Source organism: Babylonia areolata, chromosome 19 (genome assembly GCF_041734735.1).
Source record: "Babylonia areolata isolate BAREFJ2019XMU chromosome 19, ASM4173473v1, whole genome shotgun sequence".
Taxonomy (NCBI): domain Eukaryota; kingdom Metazoa; phylum Mollusca; class Gastropoda; order Neogastropoda; family Buccinidae; genus Babylonia; species Babylonia areolata.
The window spans coordinates 18,174,274-18,193,194 of record NC_134894.1 but is presented as its reverse complement, the minus strand read 5'-3'; the positions used below and the strand labels follow the sequence as shown (position 1 = coordinate 18,193,194).

At 38.6% G+C, this 18,921-nt stretch overlaps 1 protein-coding gene across 1 annotated transcript in view; it reads right to left on the bottom strand.

The window, feature by feature from the left end:
- Positions 1–18,921, bottom strand: part of LOC143293513 (uncharacterized) — a 55,311-nt gene that overhangs the window by 23,266 nt on the left and 13,124 nt on the right. The window contains 12 exon segments of the mRNA XM_076604415.1: positions 5,733–5,820; positions 6,589–6,670; positions 8,155–8,321; positions 10,014–10,085; positions 10,726–10,794; positions 11,365–11,450; positions 12,468–12,522; positions 13,037–13,100; positions 13,693–13,775; positions 16,389–16,455; positions 16,973–17,055; positions 18,729–18,880. Of these exon segments, the coding sequence (XP_076460530.1) occupies positions 5,733–5,820; positions 6,589–6,670; positions 8,155–8,321; positions 10,014–10,085; positions 10,726–10,794; positions 11,365–11,450; positions 12,468–12,522; positions 13,037–13,100; positions 13,693–13,775; positions 16,389–16,455; positions 16,973–17,055; positions 18,729–18,880 (1,068 nt within the window).

Below are 18,921 nucleotides of genomic sequence, written 5' to 3'. Positions count from 1 at the left end.
TTCAAAGTCAAACACTCCACTGTCGGCCGCCGCTCTGTCTCAGGACCTTGCATTTGGAATGAGCTCCCCCCTTCACTTTGTCAGGTCTCCACACTCAGCTCTTTCAAGTCTGGCCTTAAAATCCACCTCTTCCCAAGATAGCCTCCCTTCCCTGCTCCTTCGTTGTTTTTCAGTTGATGGTTTTTTTTTCAGTCTAGAGTTATGCATGCGTGTGACTGACTGGTGTGAAAGCGCTTTGATTTGTCTCTAGACAAAGATTCAGTGCTATATAAATACTAATCATTATTATCATTAGCCCACACAAAAATCTGTACAGACATATTGCAATGAAAAATAAATGAATAAACAAATATAATAAATCAATTGACCAATATATGAATAACCTGTGACAGAGTCAGGCAACACAAACAAATTTTTCAAACATACAGCAATGAACAATAAATGAATGAATGGATAAATAAATAGATAACTAACTTAATTAATTAAAATAATACGTCATCTGTGACATAAGTCAACCAACAGAAAAATACTTCCGAAACATGCAGCAACAATAAATAATGAAATAAACACATAAATATGTACAAGTACAACATTCAGAAATAATAAACATATTCATAAATAAAAACATGACTGACAAGGCTGGTAAATAAATACACAAGACAAATAAATCCAGAGAAGGAATAGTAAACAACAACAACAAAAATGCTGCCCTTCTGTGAAGCAATGACCAAAAAAAAACAAAACAAAACAAAAAAAATCCACATAATGTCCCTGTGGCAAACTGCCAGCAGTGCACTGTGATTACCTTCATGATACAATTTCCTCCAGTCAGCTGCGTGACCAAGATTCACACATGCACATTGTCAAAAACGCCTCCTTAACCAGTTATCACAAGTAAGTAACAGGCAGCAATGACAAACCAAATGACCCATGCTTAACTTCTGCGGTTGTTTCTAGAACAGGAAAAAAACACACCCAAAAACACAAAAACATAGTAGACACTCCAAAGGTGTTAAACACTGTTGGTCTATTCTTCTACAGATAACATTTTTTTATGTCCCAAAGCCTGTTTTTATGATTGTGTCAATGTGTGCATGTGCACATGTATAGATGTGCATGCGTGTTACTGTTGTTCTTGTTCTTTAAAAAAACAAGCAATAGCTGGTAATGACCAACCAAATAACCCATGCATTACTGTTCTTGTTGATAATACAATTCTTTTTTAAATGTTACAAAAAATAATAACATTGCTGACAATCCAAAAATTGTCCACTCTTCTACAGATGTCTTTTTTGTGTTTTCAAACACACATATATCTATATCCTTGTGTCAGTTTATGCATCTGCACAAACGTTTGCATGTATGTCATCAGCATGCTTGTGAAAAAGACAAAGGATGAATACTTCAATTTTCTGTGCACTTAATTCTGGAGTTGGTATACTACACCCCAAGCAAAAGAGAACACAGCTCGGGACAAGATTCATTTAGATTTGTCTGAATTACAAATCATTTGCAATCAAACCCAGGCCACTGTGTATATCACTTAGGCTAACCATCAATCCAGAAATGTACTGAGTGACATCAAACTTATACACATTTTTTTTTTTAAATCAGGATGTTTTTCACAAAAGTATACACCAGGTATATGGTTATTTGTATTGTTATTTAACAAACATGCTAACTATGGAAGCACTGAGTAGAGGATACACAGTTATAATGAAAAACATGCAGAAGAGTCTCTTGTGACAAAAATGCAATATTAAGATAATTTGTCATATGAACACACAACTGCACGTTCAGTACTGAACTCTGTGGTCTCTACAGAGTGAATCTTTTCCAAACATTGCTTCCAATTCTTCTCTTAGCTTTGTACAATACTTCTTGTTCATATGACTTCTGCCTTAACACACTGCGGACAAATTCCGTGATAACTTGAAATGGCAGAATGACACTCACAGCCGACATCCTTGTATTCAGCAAATTCAGAGTTTTTGAAATCCATGCCAAGTTTCAAGAGTTACTTCCCTTTGATACTTTTACATCATTCGTTTCATTTGGGTTTGGTAATCAGTTCCACTCTTAATGTTGAAATAAGTGAAGAATTGGAGGTATACAATGCAGGAAGTCTTTTTTTAAAATAAGGTTTTCTTGGATAGCAACAGTGACATGGAGCCAAATGATTCAATTTTAACCCAAGAGACAATTTTGAGGCCGAAATAACTAAACTTATGCTTAAGGTGGACCACTGCGTCATTTTTAGCTAATTTTTGTTTCTCAGGAACTACTAAAGATATCTGCATGAAATTTGGTACACATACTCAGGATGTTAATATAGACATCTGTGCTAAGTTTGAAGATTATAAGTCAAACAGATATGAAGATATGATAATTTTATCATAAAAATACACACGGTTATTTGGCCCATTTGCAGCACTGAACACATGCATTACATAATGATTCTCATAATTTCCACAGTTTGTTTTGACATCATTTAGTGCAATGATCACAAAAGCAGATGCCCATTGTCCACAAGCATTGTTTTGTGTCTTGTCAAAAACGCATAAAATTATGCATTCACGTTTGTATGCTTTAGTCACTTGCTATGAAAAAAACTACTAAAGGTAGAAAGTTCTATGTTCATTGCACTCAGCACACATTTTTACATCAGTGTGCCTAATTTTATGATAATATTTTCACTGTATCAATTGTTACACGTGGGCCACTGACGCACCTGCAGCAGAAATTCAACTTTTGAGAAAAACGCCTTCAAAGATTTTGTTGAGAACTCACAAACTGCAACCCATAGTTACACACTAAAAAAATAATACACAGGAAAATAGCACTTGGCCAATATCACGAAGTGGTGAGAGAGAGTTTTTTTCAGTTACTTGATTGTTCAAAATGCTCCTGGGGTGTATACTTCTCCCTCATCTGCCCGTCGATGTTCACGTTCCTGACGTCTCACAGTTTCAATTTTTTTCCTCTTTTGTTTTGCTCTGTCAGAGGATTTTCTGGTTGCTGTTTTGACCCTCAGCATATCTGATTTCTCTGCAAACATCTCTGCATTGCTCCCAGCCACAAGATCCAGTTCAGCAAGCACATCCAGAGGGCTGATGACTGACTAGACCCATCTCTTGCATAGGCTTCCCGCACATGGTGAGCTGCATCCTGCAGGTGTGTGCTGGCTGCTCTGCTTGCACCCTCACTATATTTTTTTTGGTAGTGAAGCCATGTTTTTTTGGTGCATGGGTCTGGCATATTCACCATACCAAAAAAACGGCATAGCTGGGTGTAGCCAATCCAGTTGCAGAAGCAGCAGCAACAATTGATGTCAAAACCTGTGAAGACAGTCCCCGTCTTCAGCGATGTCATGGTCTGTGTCCTGGAATCACAGCGCCACAGGAAACACACCTAAACCTCCAACTGCATGCTGACCCAATCCTTTTTGTTATCTCAAAATACAGAACTCTGAATAAAAAAAAAAAAGTTGAAAATGAGCAAAAAAATAATGAGAATAAAGACAAATAAGTAAGACAACATTCAGAAATAATTTAACAATTCAACAATAAAACCATGACTGAAAGCAGACTGTAAATAAATCACAAGACAAATAACTCCAGAGAAGAAGTAGTAAATCAAAACAATCAAAAATGGCCCTCTGAAGCAATGCCAAAAAAAAAAAAAAAAAAAAAAAAATCCACATAAGTCCCTGTGGCAAACTGCAGCATGCACTGTATCCCATGATACAATTTCCTATCAGAACGTGCAAGATTCACACATGCACTATGTCAAACGCCTCCTTTACAGTTTCACAATAGTTACTGTCACAATACAACAATGACCCTTTACTTCTGCGTTGTTTTGCTATGAAAGGAAAACAAAAACTAACCCAAAACACTAAAACATTGTAGACACTCAAAGTTTAAACACATTTCTATTCCTCTGATAACATTTTTTATGTCCACAAACCTGTTTTTTCAATGATTGTGTCAATGTTGTGCATGTGCACATGTATAGATGTGCATGTGTGTTACTGTTGCTCTTGTTCTTGACAAAAACAGCAATAGCTGGTAATGACCAATCAAATAACCCATGCATTACTGTCCTTGTTGATAATACTTTTTTTTTTTTAAATGTTACAAAAAATAATTAAATTGTTGACAATCCAAAAATTGTCCATTCTTCTACAGATGTCTTTTTTGTGTTTTCAAACACACATATATCTATATCCTTGTGTCAGTTTATGCATCTGCACAAAAGTGTGCATGTATGTCATCAGTATGCTTGTGAAAAAGACAAAGGGTGAATGCTTCAATTTTCTGTGCACTTAATTCTGGAGTTGGTATACTACACCCCAAGCAAAAGAGAACACAGCTCGAGACAAGATTCATTTAGATTTGTCTGAAATACAAATCATTTGCAATCAAACCCAGGCCACTGTGTAAATCACTTAGGCTAACCATCAATCCAGAAATGTACTGAGTGACATCAAACCTATACACATATATTTTTTTTTATAAATCAGGATATTTGTCACAAAAGTATACACCAGGTAGATGGTTATTTGTATTGTTATTAACAAACATGCTAACTATGGAAGCACTGAGAGAGGATACACAGTTATAATGAAAAACATGCAGAACAGTCTCTTGTGACAAAAATGCAATATTAAGATCATTTTTCATATGAACAGACAACTGCACATTCAGTACTGAACTCTGAGGTCTCTACAGAGTGAATCTTTCCAAACATTGCTTCCAATTCTTCTCTTAGCTTTGTACAATACTTCTTGTTCATCTGACTTCTGCCTTAACACACTGTGGGCAAATTCCGTGATAACTTGAAATGGCAGAATGACACGCACGAGCTGACATCCTTGTATTCAGCAAATTCAGAGTTTTTGAAATCCATGCCACTGTTCAAGAGTTACCTCCCTTCGATAGTTTTCCATCATTCGTTTCATTTGGGTTTGGTACTCAGTTCCACTCTTAATGTTGAAATAAGTGAAGAATTGGAGGTATACAATGCAGGAAGTCTTTTTTTAAAATAAAGTTTTCTTGGATAGCAACAGTGACATGGAGCCAAATGATTCAATTTTAACCCAAGAGACAATTTTGAGGCCGAAATAACTAAACTTATGCTTAATCTATCTCCTATCATCATGTCAAGTTTAACTTTCAGGCCATTTCACCCCTATCTTCCCAGTGCCAAAGAGAGGCTATGTCAGGAAAATTTCTGTCTGAATGTTTCATGGACACAAAATAATTTTCAATCACCAATTATTTTATTTGTGTACGTGTGTGCTTCATGTCTTATTAACCTTTGTGTTTCATGGCAATAAAATCTAATGCATTGCAATTTGCACTACATTGCATTGCATTGCATTGTATTGTTTTGTATTGTATTGTGTTGGACTGCACTCCATCGCATTGTGTTGCACTGTATTGTATTGCGCTGTTTAGCATACTGCACTGTACTGCATTGTACTGCACCATGTCTTCTTGTATTGAATCACACTGCATTGTATTGTATTGCACTGTATTGCATTGTATTCCATCGCATCGCATCGTACTGCACCTCCTACTATCAATCCCCCTCTCCTGTCCTGCCAACCCCCTCCCTACCCCCACCCTCCTAGGACCCCCCTCCCCCTACTTCCCCCCCACCCCCACCCCCACCCCATCCCGCCACTATCCTTTCAGGCTGTGAAACAAAAACAGTGAAAAACCTACCATCCTCGTCGTGCTCAATGCCCAGGCTATGGCCAATCATGTGGGCCAGGTTGGCGGCCGTCTGCTGGGGTTCAAACGGCTTTCCGCTCTGTGCACAACAACACCCCTTCGTCATCATCCGCTCATCATCCAGTTACATGCGTGTCTGATCATTCCGCTTCGTAGGGTTGCGGTTGTGTGCGTGTGGATGAGTGGAAGTGGAAAGGGTGAGGGATGGGGAGGAGGTGGGAGGGGGTTGGAGGGAGGGTGTGTGTGTTGGGTGGTGGGGGGATTGAATGTGTGTGTGTGTGTGTGTGTGTGTGTGTGTGTGTGTGTGTGTGTGTAGGAGTGAGTATGAGGGGGGAAAAGAGACAGAGAATATGCGTGTGTGTGTGTGTGTGTGTGTGTGTGTGTGTGTGTGTGTGTTTGTGTGTGTGTGAGCGTTTGTCTATCTGTTTCACTGTGTGTGTTTTAAATAAAGGAACTATGTACGAGACTTTCCTATGCGTTGCTACCAGCTTTCTGACATCTGACATGGTGTGGTACAATGAAAAAAAAACCAACTTCCTTGTTTTTGCCCTTCACAGACATACACTCACTCACTCTCTCTCTCTCTCTCTTTCTCTCTCTCAGGCATATTTTTTCTCTCACACACACACACACTCAATCTCTCTCACACACACACACACACACACACACACACACACACACACACAAACTCTTTCACTCAAATTCACTCACTCACTCTCTCTCTCTCTCTCTCTCTCTCACACACACACACACACACACACACACACACACACACAAACACACCCTCCAAAACACACACACACACACACACACACCAACCCACCCACACAACAACAACCAGACTGACCTTAACGACACCCAAAGCTCTCTCTGAACACACAGAGTCTGGGATGGCCATCCCCACACTGTCCCCATCCAGAGTCAGACCCCTGTCCATGCACACACACAGGTACAGATTCAGGGTTATAGGGAGGCCTCACCCTATAAAACCTCACCCTTTTATGGTATTTACATTGTACAGCACAACTGAACATGTTTTACATGGAAAGGTGCTTTATAAATTAAATTATCATCGTTATCATTATTATTATTATTATTATCATTATAAGAAGCAGTGGTAGTAGTATCAGTATTATCATTACTATCATTATCATCATCATCATTATTATTATTATTATCGTTATCATCATCGTTATCATTATTATTATTATCATCATCATTACTATCATCATAATCATTACTATTATTGTTTTTTTTTCATTATTATTACTATCATTATTATTATTACTAATATTATTATTATCATTATTATTATTATCATCATCATTATCATCATTATTATTGTTCTCATTATTATTCTTATTCTTATCATTATGTTGAGTGTTGGACTTGTGAACATTTGTTGGCGGGTTTTTTTCTTTCTTAATCTGTGAGACCGCTTATTTGTTGCACATATGTTCTGCATATGCGTATGTGTGTGTGTGTGTGCGTGCGCGCATCTGTGTGTGTATGTGTGTGTGTGTGTGTGTGTGTGTGTGTGTGTGTGCTTGTGTATTAACAACCACACACAAAAAAGGGGCAGATGCTTGATCTACATGCTGGTCAGGGCCTCAATGGCCTACCATAGGTGTTTGTTAAACATCAGCCTACAAACGAAATCAGATAAATAAACAAAATGATTAGCCTAAAATAAAACAAGATAAACAAGCTAAGCTTAATAAACAGACAAGCAAACACATCAAAATGTCAAACAAATGGTAGAAACATAGAAACTCACGCATGCTCGCAAACACACACACACACACACACACACACTGCCTCTTCAGTAACACTCAACTCAACTTTGGCATCCCACCCCTTTCCATCAATTCTTCAATACCAAACACTACCCTGCCAGAATAAAACAAGACTGTTCCAAGGCAATGCAAAAATCTGGTCCCTTGTCCAACAACAGTCAGGTCAGTTTGTGTTAATGTTACTGCTCTGTAATGGGTAATGTGCTGGTATAATAATCATCATCATATCACATTTCTTTGATGATTATCATCATCATCATCCTCATCATCATCACCACCACCACCCACCACCATCATCCACCACCATCACCCACCCACCACCACCATGCATCCACCTACCAACCACCATACCAACCTACCACCACCATCCACCTACTACCACCACCCACTTACTGCCTCCACAACCACCACCACAACCCACCCACCACTACCACTCACCCACTGTCATTCTTATCATCATGACTGTACTATCAAAATTGTGATCTTCACTGAAGACTTGCCACATCAGTGCTCCCTCTCATCATGAGTGCTCCTGACCCCCCCCCCCCTCGCCCCCCAACCTCCCTGCTCCCTCCCTCCCCGCCCCCAAAAATAAAACCTCCAGCCCCAACACTCACGTGAGGAAGTAGACGACGTCAAACTGGTCAGCGGGGAGATTTGTCGCCTTGTACGTCTGGAACTTCTGCAGCAGCTCTCTCTGCTGGGCGCTGACGATGAACCGGTCAGCAATGTCCCAGTACTCCAGGTAGGACAGGGCCACTTGGAATCCCAGGTCTCGGTAATACTGCACAGGTAACACACACATACAGCTGGGTTAGTGGACTTAAACCGATGTTTCTATGTTCCTTATTTGTTTAAAGTTTGGTTATGTGTTTGAAATGATTCATATTGACTTTACCATCATATTTTTTGATACGTAGTGCGTGTCTTTACAAAAAGGGTGCACGGTCACGTGTATACAGGCAGGTGTGTGAATGCGCACGTGTATGTGTGTGTTTTAAATAGTGGAAAGTTATTATTTTTATCAGACCTGCTTTGTTATGACTGTTGAGTGTGATTTTGTTATGCATGTTGTGTGCAAAATTTTACCATTTTGCTTGAAATCTGTATCAAAGACTTCGCCACACTTAATTTCTCTACTGAGATAATAAAGTTCTTCTGATTCTGACGTACACATGCATATAAAGGTGTCTGCAAAAGACACGTGAAGACCCTAGGTATCAACTCAGACAGGCGGGAAGCTGCAGTCTCCAAACAATCATCCTGGAGGCAAACAGTGCAGACAGGCCTCTCCAAATGAGAAGAGACTCTTGCCTATCAGTCAGAGGCAAAACAGCAAAGAACAAAGGCCTACTAGGATGCCTGCTATTGCACATGCACACAGACATTAAAAATGATGGACCAACAACGCTGCGAAATGGACAGGAAAACCATCTGCAGAGACCCTGGCTCTGACACATAATCAACAGACCTGGAGGAATCTGGTGAACTGTTCTTCTGTGTGGCATCCCAATGACTCTTCACAGAGTTAAAGAAGAAGATGAAGAGACATGCACTGGGATTCTGGTACATTAAAAATCTTGGGGCTTCTAGGGACTCTTCTGCCATGATTCTAAGGGATCCCAGACAGGGTCACCCAGTCTAATTCTGCCATGATTCTAAGGGGTCCCAGACAGGGTCACCCAGTCTAATTCTGTTATGATTCTAAGGGGTCCCAGACAGGGTCACCCAGACTAATTCTGCCATGATTCTAAGGGGTCCCAGGCAGGGTCACCCAGACTAATTCTGCCATGATTCTAAGGGGTCCCAGACAGGGTCACCCAGTCTAATTCTGTTATGATTCTAAGGGGTCCCAGATAGGGTCACCCAGACTAATTCTGCCATGATTCTAAAGTCCCAGACAGGGTCACCCAGTCTAATTCTGCCATGATTCTAAGGGGTCCCAGACAGGGTCACCCAGTCTAATTCTGCTATGATTCTAAGGGGTCCCAGACAGGGTCACCCAGTCTAATTCTGCTATGATTCTAAGGGGTCCCAGACAGGGTCACCCAGTCTAATTCTGCCATGATTCTAAGGGGTCCCAGACAGGGTCACCCAGTCTAATTCTGTTATGATTCTAAGGGGTCCCAGGCAGGGTCACCCAGTCTCATGCTGCACATTCCAATCAAGTCTACATTGCTACACACATACACAGGCAGGCATTCCTTCTGGTCATAATCCTCCAGGTTTCTGAGTGAAGAAGATGCAAAGGGGAACGATTCTTCCTTGTAGCAGACAATTCCAGCATCCAACTGAAGCTCTGATACAAACTCTTTCTGTATTCGTTCTAAGATCTTCTAGGACAGCATGAGATCTTAACTCGCAGAGCAAAGCCACCAATGTCATTATAGTAACTGAAGTGTGTAATGTCACTACAGCAAACCAGGTCACCAGGTCTACAATGGTGGCAATTATTTATCTCATTACAATAACTCACCAGGTCTACAATGTTGGCAATCTCCAAAGCGTAGCGAGTGACCAACTGCTGGCTGAAGTTCAGGCCCATGTACTGTAACACAAAGGTGATGATGTATGTCAGTGTACATCAATCCAAGCCTTACATGAAAATGGAAGACATTATCAACTGTCTCATCTGAAATATAGATATGTCAGCTTGGACTTTAGAAACCAAGGGAAGAGATGGATCACCATCTCATCCAAAATGTATGCCGATTCAAGTCTTACAGAACAAATGGAAGACATGATTTATGATATTGTATAATACAAATACCAGTTCAACTCTTAAAAACCAAAGAAGGAAATGATTTATAATCTCAACAATATCAGACATATAATACAAACAGTCAGCTCAAAAAACGAGTTAACTCCATTCACATGTCAAAATAAAATAAAATGCTTTATAGACCCAAACAGCAAACATATGATAATATGGGGGAATGTCTATTGATAAAAACTGTAGAAGTAAAACCTATTACCTCTTACATCTCAAATCGTTTCTTCCCTCTTCTCTGAAGTAATGTTCTGTAGTTGTTGTTTCTTTTATGAACCACAATACATATACAGTATACATTTAAGTAACATGATTTTTTTTTTTTTAATACAGATCTTATTTATACCAAACACTAACTTTAAACATAAATCTTATTCACAACAAATACAAACTTGCTGTTGATCACAAAGGAACTCACCATAAATTTATCCAGTACAAGCCCAGTCCGGAGTATTTTGGGCTCTTCTGGGTCAATCCCCAAATCATGCTGGAAACCAAAGGATTTAGCAAACATATTATATTTTGCATTACTTGAAAAAAAAATGCAATACTGAAAAGACAAACAACATAATGTTGTAAAAAAAATAAATACTTAATAAATAAACAAATAAATATTCATAAATGTAGGTTTCAACATTAAGTGTTCACAACATAATATCACCAGTTAATAAAGCATTTAAACTTTATCACACATTTATACAGATCTGCACTTTTGTAGAATCTATGTAAACATGTCATTGAGAGGTTTTATGTACAAACTGTTATTCCAGGGAAAAAAAGGGATAATTTCTTAATGAAATCTAATTATACATAAACAATTTTCAGCTCCTATATATGCAAAACTGTTTGAATATCCCTCTCCCCTGTCCTACCAACCCTTTTTCTTCTTCAAAACTCACACCATATTATATAAAAGCAAGCAAATGTGACCACGCATGTGCTCATGCATAAACACATGCACGTGTGTACACACACTCACACATGCACACACACTCATACAAACACAAACATGAATGCACACACACACACACACACACACACACACAGAGTTACTGACCCTCTGTGCCCTGAGGAACTTGAGTCTCTTGATGAACTCTCCTTTGTGCAACTCATGGAAGGGCAGCCACAGTCCTGCTGTGTTGCCTGCACACCAACACTCCATGCTTCACAATACACTACACTACACTACACTACACTACACTACAACATAATACAATACAGTACAGTACAGCACAGCACAGCACAGCACAGCACAGCACAGCACAATGCAACACAACGCAATACAATTCCATACAATGTAATGCAATACAATACAATCTATAGAATACACAAACCATTCAATGCTACACAACACAACACAATCAACAACAACAACAATAATAACAATTAATATCAATTATCATAGATAATAATTCAATCTATATAGCACTTCTCCATGAAAAACATGCTCAATTGCACTGCCCTGCATAAAAGTTGATGTGTAAAACAAGCATTCAAACATTAAAACAACTGACATACATAACCCTGCACAGAAATATCCAATCAAACACTCAAAAACATATTTATACACACACACAAAAAAAAAAACATCACACACAACAAAAACACTCACCATGTACATATTCATCACAATACTGGATACAACAAAACAAACATATTCATCACAATACTTAATACAACACAACACATCTTCAATCATATGACTGCAAATCATGTGAGCACCCAAAGGCTTGTCACTCACACTAAAACAATTTATCAGCCCACACAGTCAAGTCCAGTTCACACATGAACATGCAAACCGAAATTCTGCAGGGTAGAACGGAAAAAATTCTTTGAACTGAAAGGGAGAGAAAACACTCTTGACATAAACGTTTGTTTATTTGTTGTTGTTTTTTCTGTGTGGGTTTGGGTGGGGCTGAATTATCATCATCATCACCATCATCATAAAGTGCATTAATTGTAATAATAAATAACAACAATAATAAAATATAACCAAACCACAACACTTCAGCCTATGCATTAACAATTAACCATAAAAAATACACACAGTATAATCAGAACCCAATTTTGTTTTTGTTTTTTTAAATTGAAGCATTCTTCTGGGAATTTTTGTTTGTTTTGCTTTGTTTTGTTTTTTGTTAACTGAAACAGAATACTGACCACAATGTTCATGAGGTGAGGTGGTGGCCAGGTATAGCACATGAGGATGGTCCAGCTGAAAACGAAACACAAGAAGACTTTATTATCAACACGACGCCAAACAGTAACAATACTAACATCAATTCAAAGTGACGAATCTGTCAGTTGTGAGACATCCTGATTACGTGATCTATCAAACAAAAAGAACAACCCTTGCCATATCTGAGAACATTTTCTTTAACTCCTTCCATATCTCACTTTTTTCTTCATCTTTTTTCTTTTCTTTTTTTTTTTTTTTTTCATCACCATCACTGTACCACTCTCTTTTACATCTCAAGTCTACTATTCTCTTTGCAACAGTCCCCTCAAACAAAACAAAACCTGAGTATTACATTATTATCAAGCATCTGGATTCTGGCTCAGGTTTGTCCACTCTACTTTTTAATTTGTGCTGTTGTTTTGTTTTCCTTTTAAATATGATTGAAGGTGGTCAAGCACACATTCATTCACACACACACACGCACAGACACACACACACAGACACACACACACACATGCACATATGCACACGCACACACACACAAACTTACCCCCTCATCTCCCCCCATTAATGGCTGTATAACGTAGGTCTCGTTGTGCATCTGTATCACACCCCTGCAAAACAAACAAGCACCACATAAACAAAATGAAACACAATCTGAGAGTGTCATTTCATTGAACAACATTAATCACTGACAGGAAGTGAACAAATGCTGGAACCCCACAACTGCAACCAGAATGTTTTTGCAAGGGACAACTCTTTGCTGCTGTGGCTTCGTTTAAATTTTTATGTGCTCCAAGTGCATGCTGTGTAGGACCATGTTTATCACCTCAACCCTTTTTGTTGCCACGGTTTCTTTTACATGCGCTAAGTGCATGCTGCACACAGTTTATCATCAGTTTATCATCTCATATCTGAATGACTAACAGTACCACCCAGACCACCACTGAAACATGATCTAACGGAGGGATTGGGGTTGGGGTTGGGGGTGAGGGTGGCGGGTGAGAGGTGTGGGGGGAAGAGGGGGGCATGAAAAGTCTCAGTCCAGATTAATAATAAAATGGGACTAGAACCCGTGGACGCTCGCTTGAACTCAAAGTCAGGCACATTACCACTGATCCATCACAACAATAATACACACACACACACACATGCTACATATGATATATATATATATACACAGAGGAGAAAGAAAACCCTTCTGACCTGATTCCATGACAGGTACTGAGCGCCACACTGGACCACTCGTCCTTCTTCACATAGCCATGGTAATAGCAGTGCTCCACAGTCTGCACACACACAACATGGCTTCATTCTGTCAACGTGTGTACCGCCATCATCAGGCGCTTTACTTTCACATGCTGTATCATATAAACGCACATGAATGATCTTCAAAATCAGACAAGTGCCAGACCTATGCCAGACAACTGACCGTCAACTGATACTTTTGCTACATGTTTCCCCAAAGCAATATGATTTTTAGACAAAGCATTATATATGACTATGAATCTGTGGATAATCTTCAGTCATTTTTCTGAAACAATACTTAATTTCCCATCGAAACACTTTTCTTTTTTTACACATCATAAACAGCACAATATCTAAGTCTTACAGAACAAATGGATTAGTTCCTGTTCAATAACTATATTATAATCACAGATTGATATGATAAGACATCAAAGTGCTGAATTGTACAAACTGTTCTTCCTATGATTAAGTTCAACTTCTACCTACAAAAAAATATCTTTCCTTTAATATTCCACCTTTACAAACATGTACACTGACCACACGCATTCACACAAACACACAATGTCTAATATCACATTTTCTGGACAGAAATGGACATGCACATACACACACATAGTTACACACAGGTTTGTGTCACATCGCATTTTACGACGAGATATTCAACCAAACTGCACACACACACACACACACACACACACACACACACACACACACACACACTGAGAAAAAAAAAGCTTCCTCATGACCCTGTTGTAAAGTACAGCTGATGCCAGTGCTGGCACAACACAGACAACTGGGAAGACTGTGGCAGATAAACAGCAGGCCAACCATTACTAGCAGATAACAGGCACACCTCACTTCAGCTTGGTAAAAACCAACACCACCAACACACCTCTCACAAAACACACCTTTCCAAAAAAACTTGGCTTTAACAATGTGCTGGTTTCTATTTCTGATGTTGTTGGTGTTGTTTTCAAAGGCAAATTCACAGATATATCGTGTATAGGAATCAAATCATCTAAGCCAAATTTTAAGTCACAAAGTTTGTTTGTTTCTTTCTTTTACTTCCATTCTCATTTCAAATGTTTCAGTCTGAACTGTCTGACAAAAAAACCAAAAGGGTAGCATGTTTCAGCGCAAGATTTGGTGCACATTTGCTAAAAACTACTATGCAGCGACTTCCAATGTTTCTTGTACATGTATGTAAATAAATCCCGACAATCTTGTTCAACCATTCTCAGAAGAGCATGTACACTGAATGAGTATGCATATATGATGCAGCCTGGACAGGCAGCATCTAGTTTGAGCCTCTGGGTTCCACTAAATGTTTTTAGCATTTAACTATATCATAATTACCATGATCTGATAATGGTCTCTGCATAACACATAATGATCTAATATTCTCAGCATAGCACATCACGATCTGATATTGGCATAATGTTCTCAACATAATATATAACGATCTAACTAGCACTACCATTTGAACCCCTGAGTTCCACCAAATGTTCTCAGCATAACACATCATTATACATTAATGTTCTCACCATAAAAGTTTAACACATGATCTAACTGGCACTACCATTAATTTTGAACCCCTAGGTTCCACTGAATGTTCTCAGCATTACACATGAGGATAGCAAACGCACTACCATTGAACCTTTGGGTTCCACTGAATGTTCTCAGCATTACACATGAGGATAGCAAACGCACTACCATTGAACCTTTGGGTTCCACTAACGTTCTCAGCATTACACATCATGAACTAAGTAGCACTACTTTTGAAGCACTGGGTTCCACTAAATGTTTTTAGCATTACACATCATGATCTAAGTAGCACCACCTTTGAAGCACTGGGTTCTACTAAATGTTTTCAGCATTACACATCATGATCTAAGTAGCACCACCTTTGAAGCACTGGGTTCAACTAAATGTTTTCAGCATTACACATCATGATCTAAGTAGCACCACCTTTGAAGCACTGGGTTCTACTAAATGTTTTCAGCATTACACATCATGATCTAAGTAGCACTACCTTTGAAGCACTGGGTTCCACTAAGTGTTTTCAGCATTGCACATCATGATCTAAGTAGCACCACCTTTGAAGCGCTGGGTTCCACTAAGTGTTTTCAGCATTGCACATCATGATCTAAGTAGCACCACCTTTGAAGCGCTGGGTTCCACTAAGTGTTTTCAGCATTACACATCATGATCTAAGTAGCACCACCTTTGAAGCGCTGGGTTCCACTGAGTGTTTTCAGCATTATACATCATGATCTAAGTAGCACTACTATTTGAACCCAGGGTTCCACAAATGTTCTCAACATTATACTTTTGTATGTTGTGTGAGAATATATCAGTTTTGTATTTTTTTTTCTCTGTGTGAAAGCTGGGCTGCTCTGCCAAAAAAGCGCATCACCACAGTACAGTGCCATGTTTTGTTTTGTTTTTTGTTGTTGTTATTTTCCTTCTCATTTCTATGTCTACAACTAACACAAATGTATTTGTTTTACTATCAGAGCACACTTTTCTAAAGGGACAATCAGTTTGTTGCCATGGATTCTTTTACATGCACTAAGTGCAATGCTGCGACTCTGACATCATCTCACCATCAAACTGGCACTACCTTTAGAATACCTTGAAGACGACAGTCTTACCTTCTCAATCACCTGCTGGTTGCTGTCGGTAAAGTGTTTGACCATGATACCAGACGATAACAGGGCACTGAAAACATAATGGTGACATTTAATGATTTATCTGATCATTCCTTCTTTTTTCCAAACCTTCAATTGCTTAAATTTTGTGCTGCATTACCCTTGTCTAATGTTTTCTCTCTCTTTTTTTTTCTTTTTTTTTCATTGTTTTCTTTCTTCCCCCCCCCCTCCCTTCCCAAAGTGGTATAGTTTTGTAACTAAACTTACAACTCAGTAATGTATTCTGCTGTTCAAATTGGAGCATACAATTAAATTGTTATGTGTGAAATCACATTCCAGAATTTATTTTTAAATTATAAAAACTTAGCATAACTTTCCGTTTATGTTTTTTAAGAGATTATTTTTCATATCATTCACTTGCTTTCTTGCATGTATACCAGTTTATTTGTTTCTTGCTTGGTTACCTTTATCTACGTAAGCAGTTCAGGTCTAAATCTGCCAAGGTTAGACGACAAATTTATGCCAGGGCACCCGTAAGCTGTTGTAACAAATTAGGAGACAGAGACTCAAAAGCAATGACAACTTACTCATTCCGCTGCAGCTTGATTCTGATCCTCCTCTCGTTCAGTCGAAGCTGAATCACCACCTGTTTCATGTGCTCGTGGGTACCCTGATAAAACACACACAAGGCGAAAGGTCCATCACTGACATCATGCACAGTCTGTAACAGGCCCTGCAGAATAGGAATGTTTTAAATAACTTGTCAGGCTAAAAACTGGGAGCAGTACTCTAAGTTACAAGTTTATCCTGGACAACTTTACTTCCCAAACCACATCAGTACTCAACGTTTTTAAAACTGAACAGCATATAATAGACTGCCTTAGTCTGTAGATCAAATACTTTTTCACACAATCCAGTATCCACTCTAGACAAGGTTACAAAGCTACATATCATTTTCACAAAATCCAATATCCACTCTAGACAAGGTTACAAAGCTACATATCATTTTCACAAAACCCAGTATCCACTCAAGACAAGGTTACAAAACTACATAATTATAACTTTCCAAAAATCCAGTATCCACTCTAGACAGGGTTACAAACCTACATATAATTTTCACAAAATCCAGTATCCACTCTAGACAAGGTTACAAAGCTACATATAATGTTCACAAAATCCAGTATCCACTCTTGACAAGGTTACAAAGCTACATATGATTTTCATAAAAATCCAGTATCCACTCTTGACAAGGTTACAAAGCTACATATGATTTTCACAAAAATCCAGTATCCACTCTAGACAAGGTTACAAAGCTACATATATAATGTTCGTAAAATCCAGTATCCACTCTAGACAAGGTTACAAAGCTACATATGATTTTCACAAAAATCCAGTATCCACTCTAGACAAGGTTAAAAAGCTACATATGATTTTCACAAAAATCCAGTATCCACTCTAGACAAGGTTACAAAGCTACATATATAATGTTCGTAAAATCCAGTATCCACTCTAGACAAGGTTACAAAGCTACATATGATTTTCACAAAAATCCAGTATCCACTCTAGACAAGGTTACAAAGCTACATATGATTTTCACAAAAATCCAGTATCCACTCTTGACAAGGTTACAAAGCTACATATGATTTTCACAAAAATCCAGTATCCACTCTAGACAAGGTTACAAAGCTACATATGATTTTCACAAAAATCCAGTATCCACTCTAGACAAGGTTACAAAGCTACATATGATTTTCACAAAAATCCAGTATCCACTCTAGACAAGGTTACAAAGGTACTTTCCCAGCCTGTCTTTATTATACATCACCTTGAACAAGTTGAAGTTTAATCCCAACATATACCCGTTAAGTGCACCAAAGAAAAGAAATAGGGTTTGTTGTTTTTTTACAAAAACATACAAGACTGTTAGGAAGAATAAGACCATCAGCTGACTGAAAACAAGCCAGAAACCAAATCATAGTTGTTAGTTATAATTCTTTTTTTTAGTCTTATATAAAGTCTTCTGCATGTCGTTGAACATTCTTGTTTGCCCAAATGTAAGTGATCTGTTTCGTTTCGTTTCAAGTTAAAAAAATAAAATTCACTGTTGAAAATAATTTTCATGGTTCTGTTGATAAAATTAACAAATAAATATATCATAACTTAAACTAAAAAAGACAAGGGGGCTGATGTGGTGCCTGGGGTGGTGTTCCCACCTGGTGTTTTGTTTATGTTATTCACTGTTGAAAATAATTTTCATTATTCCATCAATAAAACACACATTGCTATACAAATAAAGAGATATAAGTATACATTTTAACTAAAAAATATGTCAAGGGGACTGACGTGGTGCCTGAGGCGGTGTTCCCGTGTGGACAAGGGGGAGGTAAGCTTGTTGCGCAGCTGTGTGGGGATGACCACATAATGGGGGGACGGGATGTTCTCCAGCAGTACCCGGTTGTAGTCGTAGTTCTGCAGCAGGTCCTGGATGTCCCGCTCTGCAACCACACACACCATGCACAAACTGGATCATCATGAT